General features: G+C 73.7%; 3 protein-coding genes across 5 annotated transcripts in view; 1 reads left to right on the top strand and 2 right to left on the bottom strand.

Annotated features, from left to right (window-relative positions):
* PRKCZ (protein kinase C zeta) overlaps positions 1 to 5,617 on the bottom strand; it is a gene marked incomplete at its 5' end in the record, with an annotated part of 35,968 nt that extends 30,351 nt beyond the window's left edge. For all 3 annotated transcript variants that reach the window (XM_084241651.1, XM_084241652.1, XM_084241653.1), the window contains 4 exons: positions 1,298 to 1,348; positions 1,968 to 2,057; positions 2,722 to 2,843; positions 5,547 to 5,617. In XM_084241651.1, the coding sequence (XP_084097777.1) occupies positions 1,298 to 1,348; positions 1,968 to 2,057; positions 2,722 to 2,843; positions 5,547 to 5,617 (334 nt within the window). The remainder of the gene's footprint in view (positions 1 to 1,297; positions 1,349 to 1,967; positions 2,058 to 2,721; positions 2,844 to 5,546) is intronic.
* Positions 5,618 to 12,834: 7,217 nt separating this feature from the next.
* Positions 12,835 to 20,460, bottom strand: GABRD (gamma-aminobutyric acid type A receptor subunit delta; the record flags this gene model as incomplete). Its single annotated transcript, XM_084242992.1, has 9 exons — positions 12,835 to 13,245; positions 13,417 to 13,628; positions 13,797 to 13,952; positions 14,341 to 14,478; positions 14,955 to 15,037; positions 16,002 to 16,222; positions 16,290 to 16,357; positions 16,558 to 16,670; positions 20,393 to 20,460. The coding sequence occupies 9 exons, from the start codon at positions 20,458 to 20,460 to the stop codon at positions 12,946 to 12,948; spliced, it is 1,359 nt and encodes a 452-aa protein (XP_084099118.1). The 3' UTR covers positions 12,835 to 12,945.
* CFAP74 (cilia and flagella associated protein 74) overlaps positions 20,459 to 21,443 on the top strand; it is a gene marked incomplete at its 5' end in the record, with an annotated part of 26,038 nt that continues 25,053 nt past the window's right edge. Inside the window, one exon of the mRNA XM_084244039.1 lies at positions 20,459 to 20,716. Within this exon, the coding sequence (XP_084100165.1) occupies positions 20,459 to 20,716 (258 nt within the window). The remainder of the gene's footprint in view (positions 20,717 to 21,443) is intronic.

The raw sequence follows: 21,443 nt of genomic DNA, 5'->3' as shown, positions 1-21,443 counted from the left end.
CCATCTCTGGTCAGGGCCCGGGTCCTGTCCAGGCCTCTTGTGACCCCCAGGCGCCGGAGGCTGCTGCTTGCACGCCCCCGCCCCTGCACCCCCCACCCCGGCTCTGCGCACGGCGGTGGCCGCACTGTGAGAGGTCACGTGCGGACCAGGGAAGCCCTTGGCGAGCTGAAGGGCCTGCCCACAGTGGCCACGGCCAGCGCTGGCACTGAGCCTGAGGGAGAAAGGCCGGAGAGCCGCCCCAGGCCCCGGGGAGCTCGCTGGCAGCGCCCCGGAGAGCCATCACCCGGTGAGGTCAGGGAGGTCAGCGAACAGCGCAGAGCCCCGGCAGCCCCACAGTGCGGTGGAGTGTTCCCGGCTCTCGGGGGGTCCACCCTGCCCAGACGCCCTGGAGAGCGTTTCGAGGGCACTGCCGCGCCCAGCACACTGCCAGCTCCCCACATTCTCTGCATTCCCCGGACACACCCACCCCTCCCCAAGGCCCTGAGCGCTGGTGCCCCCCCCAGGGCCAGAGGCCGGCAGCGCCCTCCCTCCTGCCCGCCCACTGGCCCGGGAGGGTCAGCCTCACCAGGAGGGGGCACAGGTGCCACCACGAACCCGGCACCCAGCACCGCGCAGAAGCCCGCCCCACTTTGTCGCGGGTCCTGAAGACACGGTGGAAATGGCCAGAAACAAAGCCCTGTCCTGGGTCCCGGACCTCTCCAGTGGCCGCAGCTCCGCGGAGTGCCCAGTCCCAGGGTCTGCTCCCGCTGGCCCACTCTGAGTCTCCAGGCAGGCCCCACCTCCCCACGCAGCCCTACCGGGCAGTGCCACCATCCTCAAGGCCGGCAAGGACCTGACCCAGGAGTGGCGACAGGCGCCCACCAGGCCCCTGCGGGAAGGGGGCGGCCCTCCCCGAAGCCCGCTGGCTGGGGCCCAGGAGATGGTTGGCGCTGGCCAGCCTGAGAGGCGCCTGGACCGCCAGGGTCCTGCCTGGAAGACGGCGTGGGGCAGCCCGGCCAGGGGCCACCAGCCGCACCGTGCAGACCAAAGGGCCAGTCTGAACTGGGGACAGCAGATGACCAGGTCTGGGTGACCACAGCTGGCGTAGGGCTGGGGGCAGTGCTCTGGGGGGCGCAGTGTTTCCTGGTGACCCCCACAGGCAGCACAAGTCAGAAGCACACGTGGACGGGCACAGGCGTCTGCCGTGTCACGGCGGATGCGGGGACCCCTGGTAGCCCCGCCCCCAACTCCATCGACCACGCCCCCAGCCGCCCCCCACTCTGCCCCCCCCCCCAGGGCAGGCGCCAGGGACACTCACTGTCCTCTCCGGGGCAGGGCAGGCCGGGCTGCGCAGGGATGCTCGGGAACACTGAGGAGAGAGCGGGCGGGTCAGTGGCCGGGGCCTCCCGGGAGGCGCCCTGCGCTAAAGCGGGGGTCGGGGTGCGGCCACAGGCCCGGGCTCGTTTTAAGCAGGTAAAGGGCATGTGAGAGGCCCACGAGGACCCTGAAGCCGCTAAGGGCACCCCACTTCCTCGCCGCCAGGATGGGCGCAGTCTTTGGAGGCCCCGGGTCGGGCGGCGCCTCCGGGGCACACGGCTCGGGAAGGGCTGGTGTAGCTACCGCGGCTCTTCTTCATCTAGAAGATGCTGCAAATTCGAAAGCGCCAGGCTTCCATAAAGGGCTCCCCAAATTGTGCGGTTCTGCCCTGCGCCTGGGAGAGCGATGACCACACCCAGCCGAGGTGGCCTGGAGCTCGGGCGGCCGCTGTCAGGTCACACAGGCTGGCAGCTCAGGGTGGGAGCAGGCGTGGCTGGGGGGCCGGCCCCAGGCCTGGCAGAGCGAGCGCCCCCGTTCGAGGACCGGACGACCACGGTCCGGAGACTCCGCCGAGCTCGAGCAGGACACGCCGGCCCGGCCGCCCTGCCCCCGCCCCGCCGCACGCCCCGCTTGTCCCGCACCCCGCCCTGTGCGCCCCGTGAGCCCCTCACCATGGACCACGAGCCCCTCGTGCCGGCGCTGGCAGGCCAGGCGGAAGGCCTCCTCCAGCTCCATCTGGGAGGACACGGTGCAGGGGTCACCTAGGCAGGAAGAGACTCGCTAAGGCCCCTGGCTGAGGCCAGACGTCCAAGGCGGGCCCACCGGAGTGTCAGCCCCCGCGGGGGGGCAGGTGAGCCGGGCCGGCTGGGTCAGGCCGCCCCCAGCACCAGGTCCATGTCAGAAGCAAGCCCTGAGGGGTATGAGGCCAGTCCAGCCCCCAGCAGGGTCAGTGGTCCCAGCAGGTGGACCTCCTGGCGTGGGCACAAGGACGTTCTTAGTCTGTCCGAGACAGCGGGGGGTGGCACAGAAGCGGTGCTCTGGCCACCAGTCTCAGCCTGGCTGCTGCCTGGTCCCCCCAGTGCTGGCCACCCCAACCCCAGCCCTGACCCCGCCGTCCCGCCCCGGCCCTGGCTACTGGTCAGCCACATGGGAGGGGGGTCTCTCTGGCACTACCTCCTGTCCCCTGGTTTTCATGGATGCGTGTCTGACTGGGGGTGGTGGGGACGGGACTGGGGATGCCCCGGTCTGGCCTACTGACCACCCACTGCCCTGAGAAGGTGAAGAGGAGCTGGCCCCCAACACTGAGCAGCGGCGCCGGAACTGAGCGGGCAGGGCAGGTGCTCCCCCCTGCCCCAAGCACGCGTCCCTGCAGGAGACTGTGCGGCGCTGCCGCCGGCCGGGCCGGAAGCTGGGCTGGGCACGTACCTTCGTTGTCCACCCACTTGAGGGTGAGCGGGTGCCCGGTGTGCAGCCCGCACATGTCTCGTACCTCCCCGCACAGCTCCTCGAAGGTGGTCGCGGGGTCCAGGCTGGTGACCAGGAGGTCCCTGGGCAGAAAGGAGCAGACGCTCACCCGCACGTTGAGCCCGCTCACCCCCCTTCTCCCCAAGAAAACACGCGGCCCTCCCCAGAGCACTGGCCACAGCTTCCCGAGGCCACCGCGGTGGCTGGGCCTTCCCAGACGGCGCTGAAAGGGGCGGCGGTAGGAAGCACCTCGCAGGCACCAGGTCCTGATCCCGGGGAGGCGTGGGGGACCCCGTGGCTCAGCTCGAGCCCTGCACGCCACCAAGCTCCCCATGCCGGAGGGAAGGGGCCGCCTCCCGCAGGACAGGGCTGGGGGCAGAGTGACGGCCACAGCTGCCCGAGCGGAGCCGCCCCGAGCCCTGGAGGTGGGGGTGCCGGGCAGCTGCTTCCCCGCAGGTGTCTGAGCCCTTACGCGGGCTTAAGCGGGAAATCCTGTCCAGGCAACACACCCAGGGCCATCTGGCTGCAGGCGCTGCCCACTGGGTGCCCACCTTGGCCCTGGCACAGCAGCCGGCCGGCCCACAGGCCTCACCCTGGCCACTAGAACCAACCACTGCTGCTCCCAGACCCCCGGTTCTCCAGGGCGTACCCCAGCCTGTCCTGTCTCAGCGGAAGGGAGACAGTCACAGAGGGGCCACGCAGCCCCCCAGCGGGCTCCCGGGGTGTGGCAGCCGCACTCCTGACCTGGCGCTCCCGCCCGGCCCCCGCCAGCCCCTGGCCACAGGCGCTCTGGAGTGGGGGCAGCCAGCCCTGCGCCGCAGCCGCCCACCCGGACCACTCCCAGCCGCTCCTGGCTCCCCCAGCAACCCTCACGCCCCCCGAGGCCAGGCGGGCGCGCCCGTGAAGCCCAGGGACCGCAGGCGCGGCGGGCCCCTCCGGGCAGGCTCCTGTCCTGCGGGAGGTGCCCCTTTGCTCAGGCGTGGGGAGCCCGGGGGCGACCGCGCACCCTTTGAGGCCGGCTAAGTGGGGCGCCCGGGTCTCCAGCCTTGAAGGGCCTCACGGGACAAGGGGAAGCTACACGGGGACCAGCAGGAGGTTTCAGGAGCCGGCGGCTGTGCCCAAGGACCAACAGGCCGCAGGGGTCTGGGCACCGGGCAGGGGCGCTTGGGAAAAGCACCCACGGGAGGGAGAGAGGTGCTGGGATTAGGGGGAACCTGGGTGCTTGGGGCAGAAAGGAGGAGGGGTGTGGGGGGGAGAGGGGGGAGGCGGGGTTGGGGGGAGAGGTGAGGAGAGAGGTGGGGGCGGGGAGGGGGGAGAGGTGGGGTGGGAGGAGCAGAGGTGGGGGGGGAGGAAGGAAGATGAAGCTGAGGGAGAGGCCCGGGAGGGGCAGGGGGGGCGGGGGGGGGCGGGGGGATGAGCAGGGCAGGGAGGGGCCTGGCGCGGAGGGACAGGAAGGAAGGGAGGGGGCCGCCTGCCCAGGAAACACTGGGGGCAGGAGGGAGGCTGCCGGCCCGGTGACCCCAGCCTTCCAGGGCCGGGGTGGGGTGGGGTGGGGTGGGGGCCCCGGGCTCCCCACCTTGCCTCCGTGGAACGCTGCCTCCCTCCCGCCCGTGCCACCTGGTCCCCGACCCCCACCCGGGCCCAGAGGAGCCGCAGCGGACTCCCCAGCCACTGGGGCTCGGCCTTCCTGGGCTCAGGGTCGCCTTGGCCGGGCGGGAACCCCAGGGGCTGCCCAGAGGGCAGAGGGCCGCCCCCAGAACCCTCACTGGCCCACCCCAGGCCAGGGCCCCTCCCAGGGGCCGCCTGAGCATCACGGGGCGCAGGAGTGGGCTGGGGAGCCCCAACAGCCGGCACTCACAGGCTGGGCCGCTCCTCCTCTGGCGGAGAACGCCTGACCGGGCCGGAATGCCCAGTGGCCACGCTCACCCCTGGGGCTGCGGCCTGTCCCTGCCCCCTGCCCCGCGGGGGGGGGGGGGGTCAGCTCCCAGCGCCAGCCGGGGTCCGGCTCCCCTTCCACACCCCAAGGAGCCGCCAGAGCCCCTCGTGCTGCACCTTCGCCCCCCCAGACATCAGTGGCCACCAGGGTCCAGCCCTCCAGGCCACGGCCAGCCGGCACCAACCCCTCCCCCATCTCCAGGCAAGGGCCCCCCCCCCCCCGCAGGGGAGGGGAGGGGGGCACGGGAGAGGGGAGCAGTGGGGGGGGAGGGAGTGGGGGCCAGGGGGCGGGGTGCGTGTACAAGCGCGTGCAGGGGCGTGGCGGCGGAGTGGGGGGGGTTGGGAGTTGCAGGGGGAGCAGGAGGGGGGGTGTGTGCAGGGGGGCCAGGCACATGCGGGGGCGGGCAGGCCCTCCCCGGGCTGAGCGCCAAGGAGCCCCGGCCTTCCCCATCCCCAGCCGCGCAGGGGCGCCACCTTCCCTTCGCCTGCGCCCCCCGTCCCCCCCCCAGCAGGGACGGGGAGGGGGCGACCCCGGATTTTTCTATTTAAAAGGCACCGTCGTGGGCACCCCCGGTGCTCGCAGGTCTGCGCTCGCCCTCCACGCCCGCGCCGTCCCCCCGCGCCCCGCGCCCCCCGCAGGCCCGGGACCCGACCCCGGCCGCGAGATGCCCGCGGCGACGTCCCCGCGGGCCCCGGCACCTCGGGCCCCCCCCCCCGACGCCCGGGCCCGGAGGCGCCTCGCAGTGCCCCCGCGTCGCGCCCGGCCGGGACGCCCGCGGGAGGGCGACCGGCCCCCGACGGCCCCGACGGCCCCGACGGCCGCGACGGCGGCGCCCTCCCCGCGGGCTCACCCGCCGTAGTGCGCCTTCAGGCGGACGCGGCCGCCGCTCCCGTCCATCTTGGCGCCGGTCCTGCTGGGCATGGCGCGCTCCGGCCCGGTCAGCGCCGCGCCGCGGGGGCCAGCGCCCTGGGGCCGCGCCGGGCCGGGGCGCCGGGCGAGGCGGGCGGCGGAGGCGGGGGCAGCGCGGCGCGGGCGCCGGGGCCGCGGCCGTCGGCTCGGGGAAGTGGCCGGCGCGCGGGCGCGCGGGCGGGGCGGGCGGGGCGGGCGGGGCGCGCGGGGGCGCGCGGGCGGGGGCGCGCCCGGGTCCCGCGCGCCAGGCCCCGAGGGGCCCGAACATGGCCGACCCGAGGCCCAGCCGGCGGCCAATCGCCCCGGCGGGCGGTGCCGGGCGGGGGTGGCGGCACCTGCGGCCAATGAGGGCGAGGCGGGGCCGCCACCTGGGCCAATCCTCGGGGACCCGGGCCGCGGCCCAATGGCGCGCGCGGGGCGCACTACCTGTCGGGCGGGCGCGGCCCCACCTGCGGCCAATGGGCGCGCGCGGCCCGGCCCTGCCCGGCAACGCGCGACCCCTCGGCGCACAGGCCGCGGCCGCGCCCCGGGAACGGCGGGGGGCGCGCCCGGCCCGGGCCGGACTCTGACTCCCGAGGCGGGCGGGGCCCTCGGCGGCGGGGGCGGGCAGCCCGCGGGGCCCCGACCGGCCAGCGCGCCGCGCCCTCGCCCCCGCCGACAGGTGCCGCGCGCCGGCCGGTCCGCCCGGCTGGTTCTCCCGCCCCGCCGACCCGAGATCCCCCCGCGGCGGGGCCTGTCCGCACTCGCCGGGCGCGCCGCCCGCCCGCGGGCCCCGTCCCGGGCTGGGAGCCGGCTTGGCGGGGGTGTCCGGCCCGTTTCTCACCCCGTGGCCCAGTCGGTGCGCTCCGGCACCTGGACCCCGCCCCTGAGAGGTGCCTGGGGTCTGGGGCCCAGGTCGGCTGCTGGCGGGCCTCACCTGGGCGCCAGGCAGGCGCCCCAGGCCCGGTCTGCAGCGCCCTCGGCCCTGCCCCTCTGCCAACGGGCCGCCCCTGTGGCCTCCTTGCCCTGCCCCCAGCCGCCTGCCCTCCCGAAGCGCCCGCTGCCACCCCCGCCTGGCCAGCGGTCAGGTTAGCCCAGTCACTCATTCCACACATGCCTCCTGGCGCCTCCTTGGTGCCAGACACCAGGTGACCTGGGTAGCCAAATGGGCACCGCCCAGATGGTCGCAGACGCCACCCTCCCCTGGAGATGGCAGGAGAAGCCAGTGCCTCCCCCCATCCACCAGAGGGGGGCACGACCTTCCAGAGCCCAGCACCACACCCACCCCAGCCGGTGACAGCCCCCCCCACTGCAGTGCCACCCCCAGGGCTCCTGCAGGCTGCCCTGCCGGCCACAGTCACTGCACCTTTGATGGGCTCCTGTCTGCCTCGCTGCCCCGCTCCCTCCGGTCAGCAGCCTTTAGCCTTCACCTGGTCGCAGACCCCAGCGCCACGCCCCGCTGCCCGGCACTCCCAGGAGCAGCCCACCACGGCCCACAGGACCTGGCCCCTGCCTGCCCGCCCTCCCACCGTCCTCAACCCGCAGCCCCTGCTTTCTTCTCCCGGGAGCTCCTTGCCCTGGGCCCCGAGCACCCCAGGGCCCTTCCCAGTGACTCCTCCAGGCCACCCCTGAGCCGTGCAGAGCCCCAGGCTGTCCCACAGGCCTGAGGGGGCTGGGAGGGGCGCAGGGGGCGCGAAGGGACAAGCGGGAGCTGCACTGTGAGTGTGACCCCAGAAGCCAGTGTGGGAGATCAAGCACCGTGCTGGCCCCAGCTGCACCGTCACCCAAGGGCCTCGCTGGGGGCCTGGCCTGGCATGGGGGGTGGGGGCCGTGCCTGCCGGGGCCTCTGGCACCTCGGTCCTGCCTCAAAGCCTGGTCAGGCCAGGGAGGGCCGTGGCGAGTTCAGGCTGATGCCCGCAGGCAGGCTGGGGGGTGCGGTCTCCTGGTCCTGGCCGTCAGACACGCCCCAGCCCACGGACACAGCACCCCGGCCACCCAGCATCCCCCTGGCTGGGCCCACGTCCCAGGGAGCCCAAGGGTTGGGCCGGCCTGCAGACCTGACCCGCCACTGGGGTCCTCGGTCCTGGAGCTGGTGAGGGGCCCAGTGGTCAGCCCACAGGATAGGCTGGGGCTGCTCCAGGAGAGGTCAAGTCCGCTCCCGGCCCCACTGGCTGGAAGGTGGGGGTGTTAGCAGGAAGGACCCCCAAACCTGCCTGCTATGAATAGGTTCTGCCATCTGCCCCATAACAACAAAACACGCGGGCCTCCCTGGTGGCACAAGGGGTGAAGACGCAACCTATGAAGCTGTCCGCAGTCTCTGCAGCACGAGTTCGGCCCCCGGCCAGGGAGCTGCCCACAGGGCGCAGCAGACCTCTCCCGTCTCCCCGCTGCTCCCCTCAGCAGTGGGTTTCCTCAGTCTGCCTGTTCTGTTCCCCTCTGTCTCTGGTGAGTCCTCTCACCCCGCCCCACCTCTGGCCTGCACCCCAGCTCTTGTGTGCATAAATAAATAAATCTTTTTAAAAAGAAAGACAAAACTCGCACTTCATACACAAGGCCTTTACCAGAAGGAACTTGGTGCACAGAGAGGAGGGAGGATGAGTCTCCCCATGAAACACCCAGTCTCCCCCGCCGCAGTGGGTAATGCCCAGCCCACCAGGGTCAGCCCAAAGCGGGGCCATCGAGCGCCCCGAAGCCCGGCCCACTGCACCGCACCTGCTGGCGGGACCACAGGCCTGGGGGAGGCGCACAGGATGGGGAGGGGCGTGGGAGTGGGGAGGACAGCAGCAAAATCAGAGCCCCGGTCTGTGTGCGGGCCGCCCTGCCACCTCCCCGAGGGGCTCTGTCCTTTCTGGCTCTGTCCTTCCATGGCCCCCTAGTCCCCAGCCCCCCTAGAAGCCCTAACGGCTTCTTCCTCACACGTCCCAGCTCCCCCTGCTCTCCCCAGGCCTCCCCCAGCCAACCCCCTCTCCGCAGGCCCAGGCGGGCAGGAGCCCTGAACCTCCCCCACCCGAGATGGCACCAGCCGGGGCGGGTCTTGGGGTGAGCCCTGCCTGGGAGGCTCCCGAGTGCCCCTCCGTGCCCTTCCTCCTGCAGGGTGGGCTCCTGGGTGCCCGCTCGCGAGAGTGCCCGCGCCCGCGAGGGAGGACCAGAGGGTGAGGACGCAGAGGGCCGCGGCCCGTGGGCGCCCAGCACCGGGACGTCCCTCTCCGGCTGCCTGGACGCGGTGGCTGCGGGCGTCCCTGGCGGGGCCGGGGTGCCTCCCGGGCCAGTGGCTGCCCGGCCAGGACCCGCTACCTCCACGGGAAGCCGCGCCGGGCGCGCTCAGACCCGAGGTGGGGCGCGGAGGCCCCCCTTCCCCGCAGCGGGAGTGCTGGTGTCGGGCGGGCCGGCGTCCCTTCCCCGGCACCTGCCCCGCGTCTCTGGTGAAGCTCCCGGGCGCTCAGCCACACGGCGCCAGGCCGCGGCCGCAGATGTTTCCTCCGGCCGGGAGGCCAGCGGCCGCGCGTCACGCTGCCCGCTCTTTCCGCGGATGTGGACGGCCGGCCGGGAGCCGGGCCAGGACGGGTGTCAGCCAGCCGCCCCTCCCGATCCTGCCCGGGGACCCCGGCTGGGCCCCCCAGACTCCGCAGCCCCGTGGGGGCCAGAGGCCTGACCGGCCCCAGAAGAGAGGCGGGGTCTGCAGTCTGAGGTGCAGGGCCAGGGGCGAGGGGTGGGGCCAAGGCCCGTGTCCCCGGGGCAGGGTGGGGCCAAGGCCCGTGTCCCCGGGGCAGGCCGGGCTGAGGGCAGCACGGGCAGAGGGCGGGGTGGCGGGAGCGCAGAACCCCGGGGGCCGGGGCGGGGCAGGGGGGGTGGGGCGCCCCAAGCTGGACCTCTCGGAGCAGCGGCCGCCCGCGCCTGCGATCCCGTCGGGGCGAGGGCCGGGCCTGGGCCGGGTCCGCCTGCGCGTGTCCGCGGCGCCCAGCGACGCGCCGCCCCCGCCCCGCTGCCCCCTCCGCCCGCGGCGGCGCTGGGGCTGCTTCCCGGCCCCTCCCGCGCCGTCGGGGCCGAGGCTCGCGGTCAGGCGCGGGAGGCGTGACCCGGCCCGGCCGGCAGGGGGCGCCCGCGGGACCGGCCGCGCCCCGCCCCGTGGAGGGGGGCAGCGCCCGCGCCCCCGCCCCGCCCCGCCCGCGCCCCGCCCCGCCCGCGCCCCCGCCCCGCCCCGCCCCGCCCCCGCCCCCGCCCCGCCCCGCCCGCGCCCCCGCCCCGCCCCGCGCCCGCTGGGACCCGCCGCGCCGCTGCCGACCCGCGGACGGCCCGGGGGCTGCGCCCGGTGCGCGCGCCCGGCCTGCGTCCCGTCCGCGGCCCGGGCGGCCGTGCGCGCCCCGCGGGGGGGGGCAGCGCCCCGGGAGGCGAGGGGCGGCGGGGCCGGCCGGGGCGCCGAGTGGGGCCGGCGGGGCTGAGGCTCCGCGCAGGCGCCTCCGCGCCCCCCCCCCCGAGGATATTTAAACCCCGGGCCTCGGGCCTCGGGGAGGCAGCGCCCCGCGCGGTCGCCATGGCAACGCGGGGGCGCCGCGGGGGCGCGGACGGCGCTGCCGGGCCCATGGCAACAGGTCTGCGGCGCGGCCCTCGGGCGGGGCAGGCCAGCGCGGGTGCCGCCGCTGCCCGCCGCGCGTCGGGGTTTCAGCCGGGGAGGGACGGGGGCCAGGGCCGGGCGCTGCTCGGTCCCGGCCGCGCGCTGAGTCAGCCTTTGAGGCGGCCCTTGGGGGCCCGCAGTCCGGAGGGGGAAGCCGCGCCCTCGGGAGGCCCGGCTGGCTCCACCTCCTGCGCCGGCTGAAGACCGGGCTCCAGGCTGCCACCGGCCAGGCGGCCCGCAAGCCGAGGTGGACAGCCTGCCCAGCAGAGGCGCCAGCGCCCCCCTCCAGTGCGGGGTCCCTCCAGGACAGTGCCCCGGCCTCCTCTGCTGGGCCGGGCAGCCAGGAGCTGCACGACCGTCCGTGCGCCCCCCGGAGGTGGGGGTGACGTGGGCGCGCTGGCCTGGCTGAGCTCAGCGGGCAGCAGCAGGTGCTGTCCTGTGGGCAGAAGCCAAGCCCTGGGGCCCTGGCTGGTAGGAGCCCTCTGAGCTGGCTGCAGGGAGCCCCCTCCTCTGCTCTGGCAGCCTGGGGAGGAGGGACCCAGAGGCCAAGGCCGGGAGCCCGGACGGGCCAGGACTGCACCCTCCCCGGGGCCCACACACTCCTGCTCAGGCCCCTCCACAGACCCCCAGGGACACTGGCTCCTGCGCCTCCTCCCCAGCTCAGGGACTCACATCTCCCTGGAGACAGCAGGTGTGAATGCTGCCGGCCTGCCTGGACCCCGCTCACTAGGGGTGGGGGTGCCGCTGGACCCCACGTACCAGGCGCTGGGGAGCCAGGGCAGCAAGGTCCATGCCAGGAGTGACTGGCTGGGAGGCGGGAGAAGGCTGCGCCAGAGGACTCGCCTCTCGAGGCCTCTGCACCCCCTGCGAGTGCCACCACAGCCTGGCCAGGGCCAGGTGACCAAGGATCCGGGGATCAGGGTCTGGGCCCCGAAGGACGAGCAGCAGCCACACTGGGCAGGGACTGGGCAGGGACTGGGCAGGGCGAGAGACAATGACCTCAGCAACGGTCTTGGGCTCTCCGCACCGCAGACCCCCTCCCAAGGTGGCCGTGACAGTGACCACAGGACCCAACGGACGTGGGCCCAGCAGGTCCGGCGCCTGCCCCTCAGCCCTGCAGAGCCCCTGCCAGGCCGGGGCAGCGCCCACCACCGCTCGTCCCCCAGCACACCTCCAGGTGCCGTCCACACGCCTGCAGCTGCCAAGGCTGTTTCCAAACGAGGTCATGTCCTGCTTTGTGTGGACCTGGATTTGTGGGCGCCTATCCAACTCGGCACAGCGGGGCACCCCAGGAGCGGGGGTGGGGGTGAGGGCCAACAAGGCCTTGCAGAGCCGTGTGGAAGGCCTCGTCCCCACCAGCCCACCCGCCGGCCTTCCGGCGTCTGCCCAGTCACCCGCCCGGAACAGACGCCACTTTCACGAAGCCGGTCTCCTCCTGGCCTGTCCCACGGGCAGGCGGCCACCGAGCAGATGGCGGCCCCACGTGGGTGCCCCGGGCCCCCAAAGGCCAACCCTAAATAGGTCCCCGTGGGAATGGCAGGCGACGGGGAGGGGCCGCCACCCACTCTGGGCCCAGTGGACCCTGCCGCTCCTGGGCCTGGGCTCTCCCTCACCTCAGTGCCTGGTGGGCGGCCGGCAGCTTCAGTAGCCCTTCCAAGGCTTGTGCCCCACCCCGGGTGCTCCCCCCTCCATGGAAGGGGGTGCATGAGCCCCTGGGTTGGAGGGAGGGAGGGAGGGGTGAGAGCGAGGGCCTTGGTGCTGGCCAGCCTGGCTGCCGCCCTGCTGGCCAGAAGAGGCCCAGAGCCCAGACTGAGCAGATGGAGGCTCTGCGGCTCCTCAGCCCCGCCCCCCACCCTGCAGCAGTGCGAGAGCCCCAGCCCTGACTGTCCCCCCCGGGCTGACCAGCCCTGCGGCCTCGGCCTCTGGGGAAGTGAGGGGCTGCGCTGGCAGGCGGTGTGAGTCTGTCCCGGCCGCCTGTGCCCCCCCGGCCTCGGGCTCCTGTGACCCTGGCCCGCGGCCCAAACGCTGTAGCCAGAGCCAGCAGCCAGGCCCTTGGCCTGTCCGGGCAGGCGGTGCGACGAGGACAGATGGGCCCGCGGGCACCCCTCGGGCACGCGTCACCATGCTCCCCTGGAGGGGCTGGCCCCGGCCGGCCCCACCGTCGTGTGGCTATTCTCTTCCAGGCGTGGGGACCAGCGTGCCAGAGTCGGACCCCGGACTCGGAGCTGCCCATGGGGTCTCGGCGACGGCCATCACCACCCGGGCCGCGGAGAGGCAGGAGGCTGGCGTGGCTGCGGGCCACGGGGCCTCTGCCCTCCTTCCTTGCCCTGATTCCTCGAGCCCTCCAGGGCACCTGACCCCCCGCGCCCCCTGCTGATGCCGCGGAGGTGGCCACAGGGTCAGCCAGCTGGCCACAGACGAGCTCCTCTGCCTGCTCCGAGGTCCGAACCCCGTCCCTGAAGCCCTCTGCCCCAAGCGCACCAAGGCCGGGCGGGAGGGGGTGCCAGGCCGCAGGGCCAGACTCGGGCCGAGGCTCGGAGCAGGGACGGTGCTTTATTTCGTCCTGTCCACCGAATCCCGAGACGTGAGCTCCCCCCCACCCCCCAGCCCCCGCAGAGCAAAGTCCCGGGGTCCGGCTCGTCTCCTGCACCAGATCCTCCCTCCAGGGCCCTCGGCGGCCAGGCCTGCCCGGCAGGGCTGCTGGGGTGCGCGGGCGCAGGCGGCGGGTGCCCCGGGAGACGGGCGGGGCTCACATGGTGTAGGCGGCCCAGTACACCACGTTGACCGCGGCGAAGGCCGCCGGGAACACGGCGCGGGCGTAGATGTCGATGGTGTCCGCGTCGATGGGCTTGAGGAGCGCTCGGAGGCCCCCCCGGCCGCCCGGCAGGGGCCCCCCCTGCTTCTTTGTCTCCCCTGTCTCCACCTCCACCGACCGGTAGGAGCCCATGAGGTTGCCCGACACGCAGCACTGCCTGCGGGTGGCGGCCAGCTCCTGGGTCACGCCGGCGGCCGACAGGGAGAACAGCACGATGGCGTTCTTCACGTCCACCTGGGGGGCAGCACGCTGAGGGGCGCCCAACAGCCCCGGACCGCCCCGCCCCACCGGCCCCCAGCCCGCGGCCCGGCCCAGAGTGGGGACTGAGCCCAGCGCCCTCCACAGCCCACAGCCGCAGCGACCCTGGGCGGGCCTGGGGGTGGTCCCGGGGTCGCTGCCCCTCACCTCTGCCCTCCGCGGCGTGGCCTTGGCCTTGGCCTTCTGCTTCTTCCTGTAGTCGGCGTTGAAGTGGGCGAAGGCGTACTCCACCAGCGCCGCGAACACGAAGACGTAGCAGATCCAGAAGTACACGTCCAGGGCCTTGATGGCCGAGGCCCGGGGGAGGGAGGAGCGCGCACTGACCATCAGCGTGGTCATCGTCAGCACCGTGGTGATCCCTGGAGGACAGCGGCATCATGCCCCGGCCTGCCCGGCCCCAGGTGGGCCAGCCCCGCCGACCAGGCTGCCGCTCCTGCCGAGGGCAGCGGGCCAGGGGCTGAAGGGCCAGTCCTGGCTCAGGCGGGCCAGGCGGGGCCGCTCCGGCCTCCCGCCCCCCAGCCCCATACCCAGAGACACCCTGGCGGGCACGGCGGCCTGGCTGATCCAGAAGGAGACCCAGGACATGGCGACCAGCAGGACGGAGGGCATGTAGGACTGGATGATGTAGACCCCGCGGTTCCTCCGCAGGTGGAAGTGCAGGCTGAGCCGCGGGAACTGGCCGGCTGCGGGACAGGCGCCGTTGGGACGGGCTCCTGCGGGTCTGGCCCGGGGAGAGAGGCTGGCCGGCCGCAGGGCCCCGGGGAAGGGGACCAAGGATTCCATGGGGAGGCCCCACGAGGGTCCGTGCCTCCCTGCGGCCCCTCTGCGCCCGACGCTGGCTCGATGCAGGACAGCAGGAGCCGAAGGGGCAGGAGGGGCTGGGCGGCCGGGCAGCCCTGGGGGCGTGGCCCGAGAGCCCCCGCAGCCTTCAGCCCAAACCCCAAGAGGCCGAGAGAGACCGAGGGAGCAGATGGAGAAGGCCGCCCCGCCCCCGCAGCTCTGCCCCCATGCCAGCAGCGTCCACTGCGTCCTCAGGCCCGGGCGCCAGGGGCCCCGGCGGGGGCCAGTTACCCGACTTGAAGTTCATCAGCTCCGTGGTGAAACGGTAGTTGGTGATGGTGAACTGGGCCAGCTGCAGCTTGTCCAGCCCGTGGATCTGCTCCTGGCTTTCCGACCAGTAGTACACGATGTCCTCCGACGAGTAGCCGTCTGCGGGGTTCACAGGTGGGCAGCCACTCGTGGCCTGCCTGGGCGACCCGCAGGGCGCCTGTCTCTGTGGGGCGCCGGCCGGGGAGGACCTTGGCTGCCCCTCGCTCCGTGGCAGGTGGGCAGAGCCAGGAGAGCTGGCGGGACCATAGGCTACCACGGCCAGGTGGGGATCGGGCCCTGCGTGGGCCCACGGCACACTCCTGCCGGGCAGCCCACGGCCCAGGCCCCCGCGAGGGCCAGGTTCTCCGACCTTCCCGACCAGACTTCTTGCCCTTGAGGACACCCCTTCCAGATGCCTCTTGCCCCCAGGCAGGCCAGCGAAGGAGGTCACTGGCAGTCTAGTCCCTGCCCCCACAGTCGCCAGGAAGCCAGCATGGCCAGCCCAGCAGAGGCTGCAGCAGCCCCCCACCCCCACCCCCTGGCCCCACCCCTGGCCCTGTCCCTGGCCCTGTCCCCGCCCAGCCCCGCCCACTCACAGCTCTCCAGGTGCAGCATGCACTCCTGCTCGTCCATGGGGTACTTGGCCAGGTCCATGTCACAAGCCACCGTGGACGTGATCCTGCCCAGACAACACGCCCGTGAGGCCACGAGGCAGCCCAGTGGTGCCCGCACAGCAGGGAGGGGCCGAAGCCGCCCAGCCCAGGCGCAGATGCCCCGCCGAAGCCGCCATGTCGGTTCCGCGTGGGCTGTCTGCTGGGAGCAGGAGCAGCGCCTCGCCCACCTCCCCCAGGCTCTGGCCAGAGCTACGCTGGGGCGAGAAGGCCCGGCCTGGCCCAGGGAGACACCCGCACCTAGAGAACCGGGACGCTCGCAGCTCACCAGCCCCAGCCCAGGGCGGCCAGGCCCAAGGCCTGGTGCACGTCACGGGGCTGGGCAGCGAAGGCTGGGCTGCTGCAGGCCCCGTGGTGGCGTTGTGGGGAGCAAGGCCCTCGAATGTGCAGCCGGTTCCAGGCACAAGAGGCTGCAGCTGTGTGCAAGGTGACCGCCCGGCACGGCCCCGCTGCCCCACGCCTGGCAGCCCATGTCGCCCGCTCTGTGAGGCGGCCCCCGCTGGGCACTGGCCCCGGGCCAATCACCCCTGCAGGGCCGGGTCAGGACATGCTTGTTCACAGCCGCCGCCTGGGACGGTGGGCAGCCAGCCGCACACCCGGGGCAGCAAGGGAGGTGCTGACCCGCCACCGTCCATGTGCGCCGTCCCCAGGCGGAGCGAGAACAGCAGCCCCGGAGCTGCCCCCAGGCCCGCCCTGTGGCCCCTTCCCAGAGTGGGCAGCGGCCCCACCAGGCAGGCAGCACCGGGGCCCTGGGGTGCGGGGCGGGGGGCTTGACTGCCAGGGCTGGGGTGTTTGTAGCCACAACGGGACGGCACGGGCCACGGTTCACTTCGGAAGGGCCCGTTCCATGTGACGTGAACCCAAAAAGCCAGAAGACACCATTTGGGCCAAAAAGCTGTGCTACCCCGCGCCTCTCCGCCCCTCAGCCCCACCCCCGCCTGCCTCGGCGCCCGCCCGCCTCGGCGCCCGCACCGGATGCTGTACAGGATGACCCCGTCGGGCTGCAGCCGGATCAGCTTGTTCTCCACGGTCACGTCGTGGAACCAGGCGGACTTGGCGTTCACGATGAAGGTGTCCGGGAGCCAGAGCTTGTCCACGAAGCGGCTGTCCAGGCCCAGAGTCTCGTTGGTGTGGTTGTAGGAGAGCCGGCCGTCCCGCCAGCTCTGGTGCAGGAACACGGTCATGGTGTACTCCTGCGGGGAGGCGGCGTCAGCCCCGGCCCCCGGGCCCGGCCCGCGTGGGGGGTGCTGGCCTGCCTACCATGTTTGCCTCCGAGATGTGGTCGATGCTGGCCACCTCGAGGGCCAGGGCCACGTTCACTGGGGGCCCTGCGGGGAAGAGCGGGGTTGAGGCGTGAGGCCGTGGAGCCCGCCCCGGGGCAGGGGACCTCTGGACGCCAGGGGCCACCAGGGGTCCACGCAAAATGAGGCCCAAGAAGGCCCGGGGGCACCGGGGGCTAGTGCTGGGCCTTGAGGACTGGGGTGACCTCCTCCCCAGCACGGCGGCCGGACCCACGAGCCCTGCTCACCTCCGATGCCGGGCCGGAAGTTGCGGGCGTAGCCCTCCACCAAGCCATCCAGGTTGGGGAGCCAAGATATCTCCAGGTTGGAGCCGACATAGTCCCCGATGTCGCTCACGGCCCTGGGAACGCAAGGCCACTGGTCACACGCCTGAGGCAGGCACTGGGCACCCTGGTGCGCAGGTGCGGCCTCCACAAGGCCCCCACCCCAGCTCCCTCCAAGGACAGGCCTCAGAGGACCCCACCCAGGCATGTGACCTCCCCTCAAAGTTCTGGGTGAAGCGTTCTGCAGGAGGTGACCAGAGAGAAGGCCGTGAGCCTGGGGAGGGTGCTGGCCCAAACCCGAGCTGGCCAGGCCAGGCCCACGGGTGGCCCTGCAGCCCCCAAACAGCTCCGCACACCCCGAGACCTCAGGGTGTCACCCGTTTCATGGAGGCCATGAGGGGCCGTCACCCTGGCCACATCCTTGTGAGACAAGGGCAGATGCGGGAGCGCGGAGGGCCAGCACCTGGGCACGGTGACCGCAGGACCCCCAAAGTCATGCCTCGCTCTCTCCAGGACAGACCCTGCCCAGGTCAGCCGCACACCCTCGCGGGCCCCCGCAACCAGACTGCTGTCCCCTGTGGACCTGCTGCACTCTGGCCGCTCTCCCTGCCTGCGGCAGGAGCCACACCCAGGCGCCCCAGGCGCCCCTGACCTCCTGACCCCCAGAGACTGCCTCCTGCCCGTCTACAGCCTGTCCCAGGGCCCCAGTTGGCTCGGTCCATTCCCTCCCTTCACTCCCCACCGCCTGCCCCTGCACCCCCAGGTGCCCCTTCCTGCCTTTGGGACTCTGTCTCCATCCCTTCTTCACACGGACCCTCCCTCTTGGCAAGCGCCCCCACACCTGTCCCCGGGCCTGTGGCAACGGGCCCTGACCGCCCCCCTTCAGTGCCCCCCTCACATACCTGTTGTCCCGCCACGTCCTCCGCCCTCCACCCCACCTTCCTCTAAGGCCAGCCTGGCCCCCCGTCTGTGTGCTGATCTCCACCTTCCCTTGTCCTCCCAGAGCCTCTCGAGGACGTCGTTTCCAATCAGGCACGTACACACCCATCCCCCCTTCCGTCCTTCCGTCCATCCCCCACCCCCCACCCCCCACCCCTCTGTCCAAATGAGGGTGCTGCATAGTGGGGCTTTGGGTGGGGACTGGAGGGGGCAGGCTGCCTCTTGAAGAGTTGAGGGGAGATCAGTCTCGAGCTCCTCCGGGGCAAAGGGTGGACCTGGCTTTGAATGAGAACTGGCCTCCCCATTGCAACACGGTGCGGCGGCGGCATGGGGAGGGCCGCTCGGGAAGGGGCAGCCATGGGGTGGCCGGCGGTGGCAGGGCAGCGAGGCCCACGGGGGGGGCAGGGCCGGCCTGCACGCTCAGGGGGTTGGAGCCCCCAAGGGGGCTGCCTAGGGTGGGGAGGCCCCAGCAGGGAACCAGGCCGTGTTCACATCACTGGCTTTTTGAAAAAGGTGGAATCTGAAGCCTGAGAGAATGAACTTGCAGGCCCACCCCAGCCCTGCCGGGCACCCTGCCCTGGAGGGCCACCCTGCCCAGGCGGGGCACAGGGCGGTTTGGGTAACGAAGAACAAGAAAGAGTTAAGTGGAGTCCCGGCCCCGAGAGATGGAGGTTGCCTGAAGGTCGAGGAAGGACCCGAGCCAGCTGCATCTTGGGCTGAGCTTGGCCGGCGCCCAGGAGGAGGCCAGCAGCTGCCGTCCCCCCGCGGCCCCTCCCCCAGGGCTGTGCCCGCTCCGGTGGCCGGGGCAGGCCCTGAGAGTCTGGCTTTGTGGCCCGGAGGCCAGGAGGGAGCAGAGCGCTCCCCAGGACGGCCTGTGGCTGGGGCCGGGCCCCCTCCTCGGGCAGGTGGGGGGAGTGTGGGTGGCCAGAATGTGGCGGGAGAGACCCCCCCCCGGCCGCCTGACAGCCCGGCTCACGGGGCTGGGGCCCTTGGGGTGGACAGATGGAAGCGGAGGCCGCTCACAGGCGCTGGGCTGGGCTCACAGGCGCTGCCACTGGGGCGCCAGCAGGCCTCTGGCCGCTCGGAACACAGAGAGGCGGACGGCCGACGGCCGCGTGTCCTGGAGACTGGGAGGGAGGTGGGCGCTGAGCAAGCCACCCCTCCCCCGCCTGCCGCCAGCCCAGCCCCGGAGCCAGCTCCGCTCCTGCAGCACCAGCCACGCGCAGCTCCTCCACCCAGCAGAGAGGGCCTGGCCACTGGGGCCGCCACGGCTTCAGGGAGAAGCGGGCCCAGCAGGGGGCCACCTCGGGGTGGGGGGGCAGGGGGCCAGCAGGCTTGGTGCCTGTGGGGAGCCAGTCTTCAGGCTCGGGGAGGGCAGGGCCTTGCCCCAGCCACAGGCACTGCAGCCTCTCCCCCTACAAGACTCCCCACCGCCCTTGGGGTGCAGCCAACTGGGCAGTGGCAGCAGGGACAGAGCCTCCTGTGCACCCCTGTCCCCCCAGGCAGCCCAGGGTGAGGGAGCGGACACCAGGGAGGGGCAGCTGGACTCTGGCTTCCAGGGGGCCCCGGAAGAACAGCACTGCTCTCTGGGAGGCCACACACCCTGAGCCGGGGCGCCCACCCAGCACCCAGGGGCTAGCTGAGAGCCAGGCTGTTTCAGACTTCAGAAGGCAACCCGGGGTACATGTGGGCTTGGGGGCCTTGGAAACGTCCCGCAGGAAATGCGCGATGAGCCCTGAGGCCCTGCGGCCTGGACGGCTGAGCTGGGTATGGAACTTAACCTGCCCGGGGCCCGAGAGGCACCGCCACGTGACCCCCTGCACTCCTGCTGCCCCAGCTCTCAGCCCTCCTGCGACCCTGAAGGAGGGAGAGGAGGGCCATCGGCCTGGCGGGAGGCCCAAGGCCAGCGAGGGCAGGGCCGCTTCTGTGCTGCCCTGGATGCTGCCCGACCGCATCTGGAGACCCAGGCCTCCCGGCCTGTCCCTGCCCCGACAGGCCCCTCTGCCCACACGCGTGCCTGTGCTTGGGCCTCAGCCCTCGGCAGGTGCAGGCTGACGTCAGGCCCTGACCTGGGCCGCAGCTGGGCACCCGGGGTGGGGACGCTGGGCGCCTGGTGTCCTCGGGTTTCCTGCAGCCCTTGGGCCGATGCTCGTCCAACAGGCCCCGCGCAGCTGCTGCGGCCCGGCCAGGCCCAGAGCGCAAGACGCGGACCCGGCGCCCACCCAGGCTGAGCAGAGCGAGGCAGGCCCACGGCCCGGAAGCCGCCGGTCTCAGCCCCTGCTCTGGGGGGGCCCTCCGGGCGCTTAGACACGGCGGGGCCCTGCCACCTCCCACCTGCACCGGGGTTCTGTGGGTGCCAGCTGGGGTGGCTTCTGGAAGGGGAGCCCCGCGCCCGGGCCACCCTGCAAGCACCCCACGCGGCGCGAGGCAGACGCCCGCGGCCCCAGAGGCGCCCCCCGCAGGAAGGGGGCACCCCCACCCCTTTCTAGGCTCTCCCCCTCCTCCGGCCTGCACCTCAGTTGGCCGGAGGGGCGCGCGCGCCTGCGGGCAGGGCCAGCCCGGAGCCGGCAGGGGAGGCGGGAGCTCCGGGCCTGAGCCGCCCCGGCAGGAACGGGCAGCGGCGGGCAGCGCCCCTCCAGCCGCAGGCGGGTCAGCACCGGGAGGCGGACAGCGCCGAGGGCCCCAGCCGGGCTGCGGGAGGGGGGTGCGGGGGCGCGGGAGGGGGGCGCTGGGGGGCGCTGGAGGGGCGCGCGGGGGCGCGGGGGGGCGCTGGAGGGGGGCGCGGGGGGCGCTGGAGGGGGGCGCGGGGGCGGGATGCAGCCGGGACTGGGGGGTCCCGCGAGGCGGCCGCGCCGCTCACCTGGCGCCGCGGGGGAGCCGCGCGCTCAGCAGCAGCAGCGGCGGCAGCAGCCGGGCCAGCGCGTCCATGGCCTCCGGCGGGGGCGGCGGGCGCGGGAGTCCGGCGGCCGCGGCGCTCGCGAAGTTGCTTCCCGGCGGCCGCCGCAGCGGCGCGAGGGCGGGAGCGCAGGGCGCGGGCGCGGGCGCGGGCGCGAGGGAGGACGGAGCGCGGAGCCGCCCCCGAGCCCGCCGCGCCGCCCGCGGCCGCGCGCCCCAGCAACGACCCGCGCCCCCGCATCGGCGGCCCCGGCCCCCCGCCCCCCCGCGGCGGAGGCCCCGCTGGCCGGTGTGCGCGGTGGCCGCAGGCGGGGCTGGCTGGGGGGGCGGGAGGTGCAGCCCTGCAGCCCGCGTGGGGGGGGCGCCCACGCCCCCTGCAGCCCCCCGCCCTGTGGAGCAGGGCCCCGCGGCCACTCTCAACTGGGGGGCGCCCGCGGCCCTGCTCCCACCCTGCCGCCGGAGCCCGCTCGCCCCCCCCCCCCCCCGCGCCCGGCGTGTCCAGGGCCAGCCAGCGCCGCGCGTCTATTTTAATTCCTTTGAACATGAAAGTTGCGCAGAAGTTTCCCTCAAACACCCCGGCCGGGGCTTTCATCCCGTGCGGCCTCCTCTGGTCTCGGCCGCACTGTCGGGGGCGGCAGGGGCGGCCCGTGCGAACACCCCCGCCGTCCTGGACCTGCCCTGGGGGGCGGGCAGTGGGCCGGGGTGCGGCGGGGCGGGGGTGCCCGGGCTTCCGCGGCCCAAGAAGCCCCAAAGCCAGTGAGGGGCCCTGGAGGCCAGTCCGGGCTGGAGCCGCGCCCCGCCTGGTGCGGTCATGCTGGCTCAGGCGGCCTGTGCCTGTCTCTCCGGCCGCGGCCACCCCCCCCCAGGCCTCCACAGACTTCCGGGGAGCTGGGGGGTCACCGTGAAAGAGACCCAGGGGCCCAGGTCCCCAGGAGCAGCACTCCTCTGCCTGCTCCCCACGCCACCTCCCCCCTCGGCCTCTGGCTCTAACGGGTGCTTAAGAATGTCGGGTTCGG

Source organism: Talpa europaea (assembly GCF_964194135.1).
Source record: "Talpa europaea genome assembly, chromosome: 9".
NCBI lineage: Eukaryota > Metazoa > Chordata > Mammalia > Eulipotyphla > Talpidae > Talpa > Talpa europaea.
The sequence above is the reverse complement of the archived record's forward strand: the minus strand, read 5'-3'. Positions and strand labels throughout refer to the sequence as shown.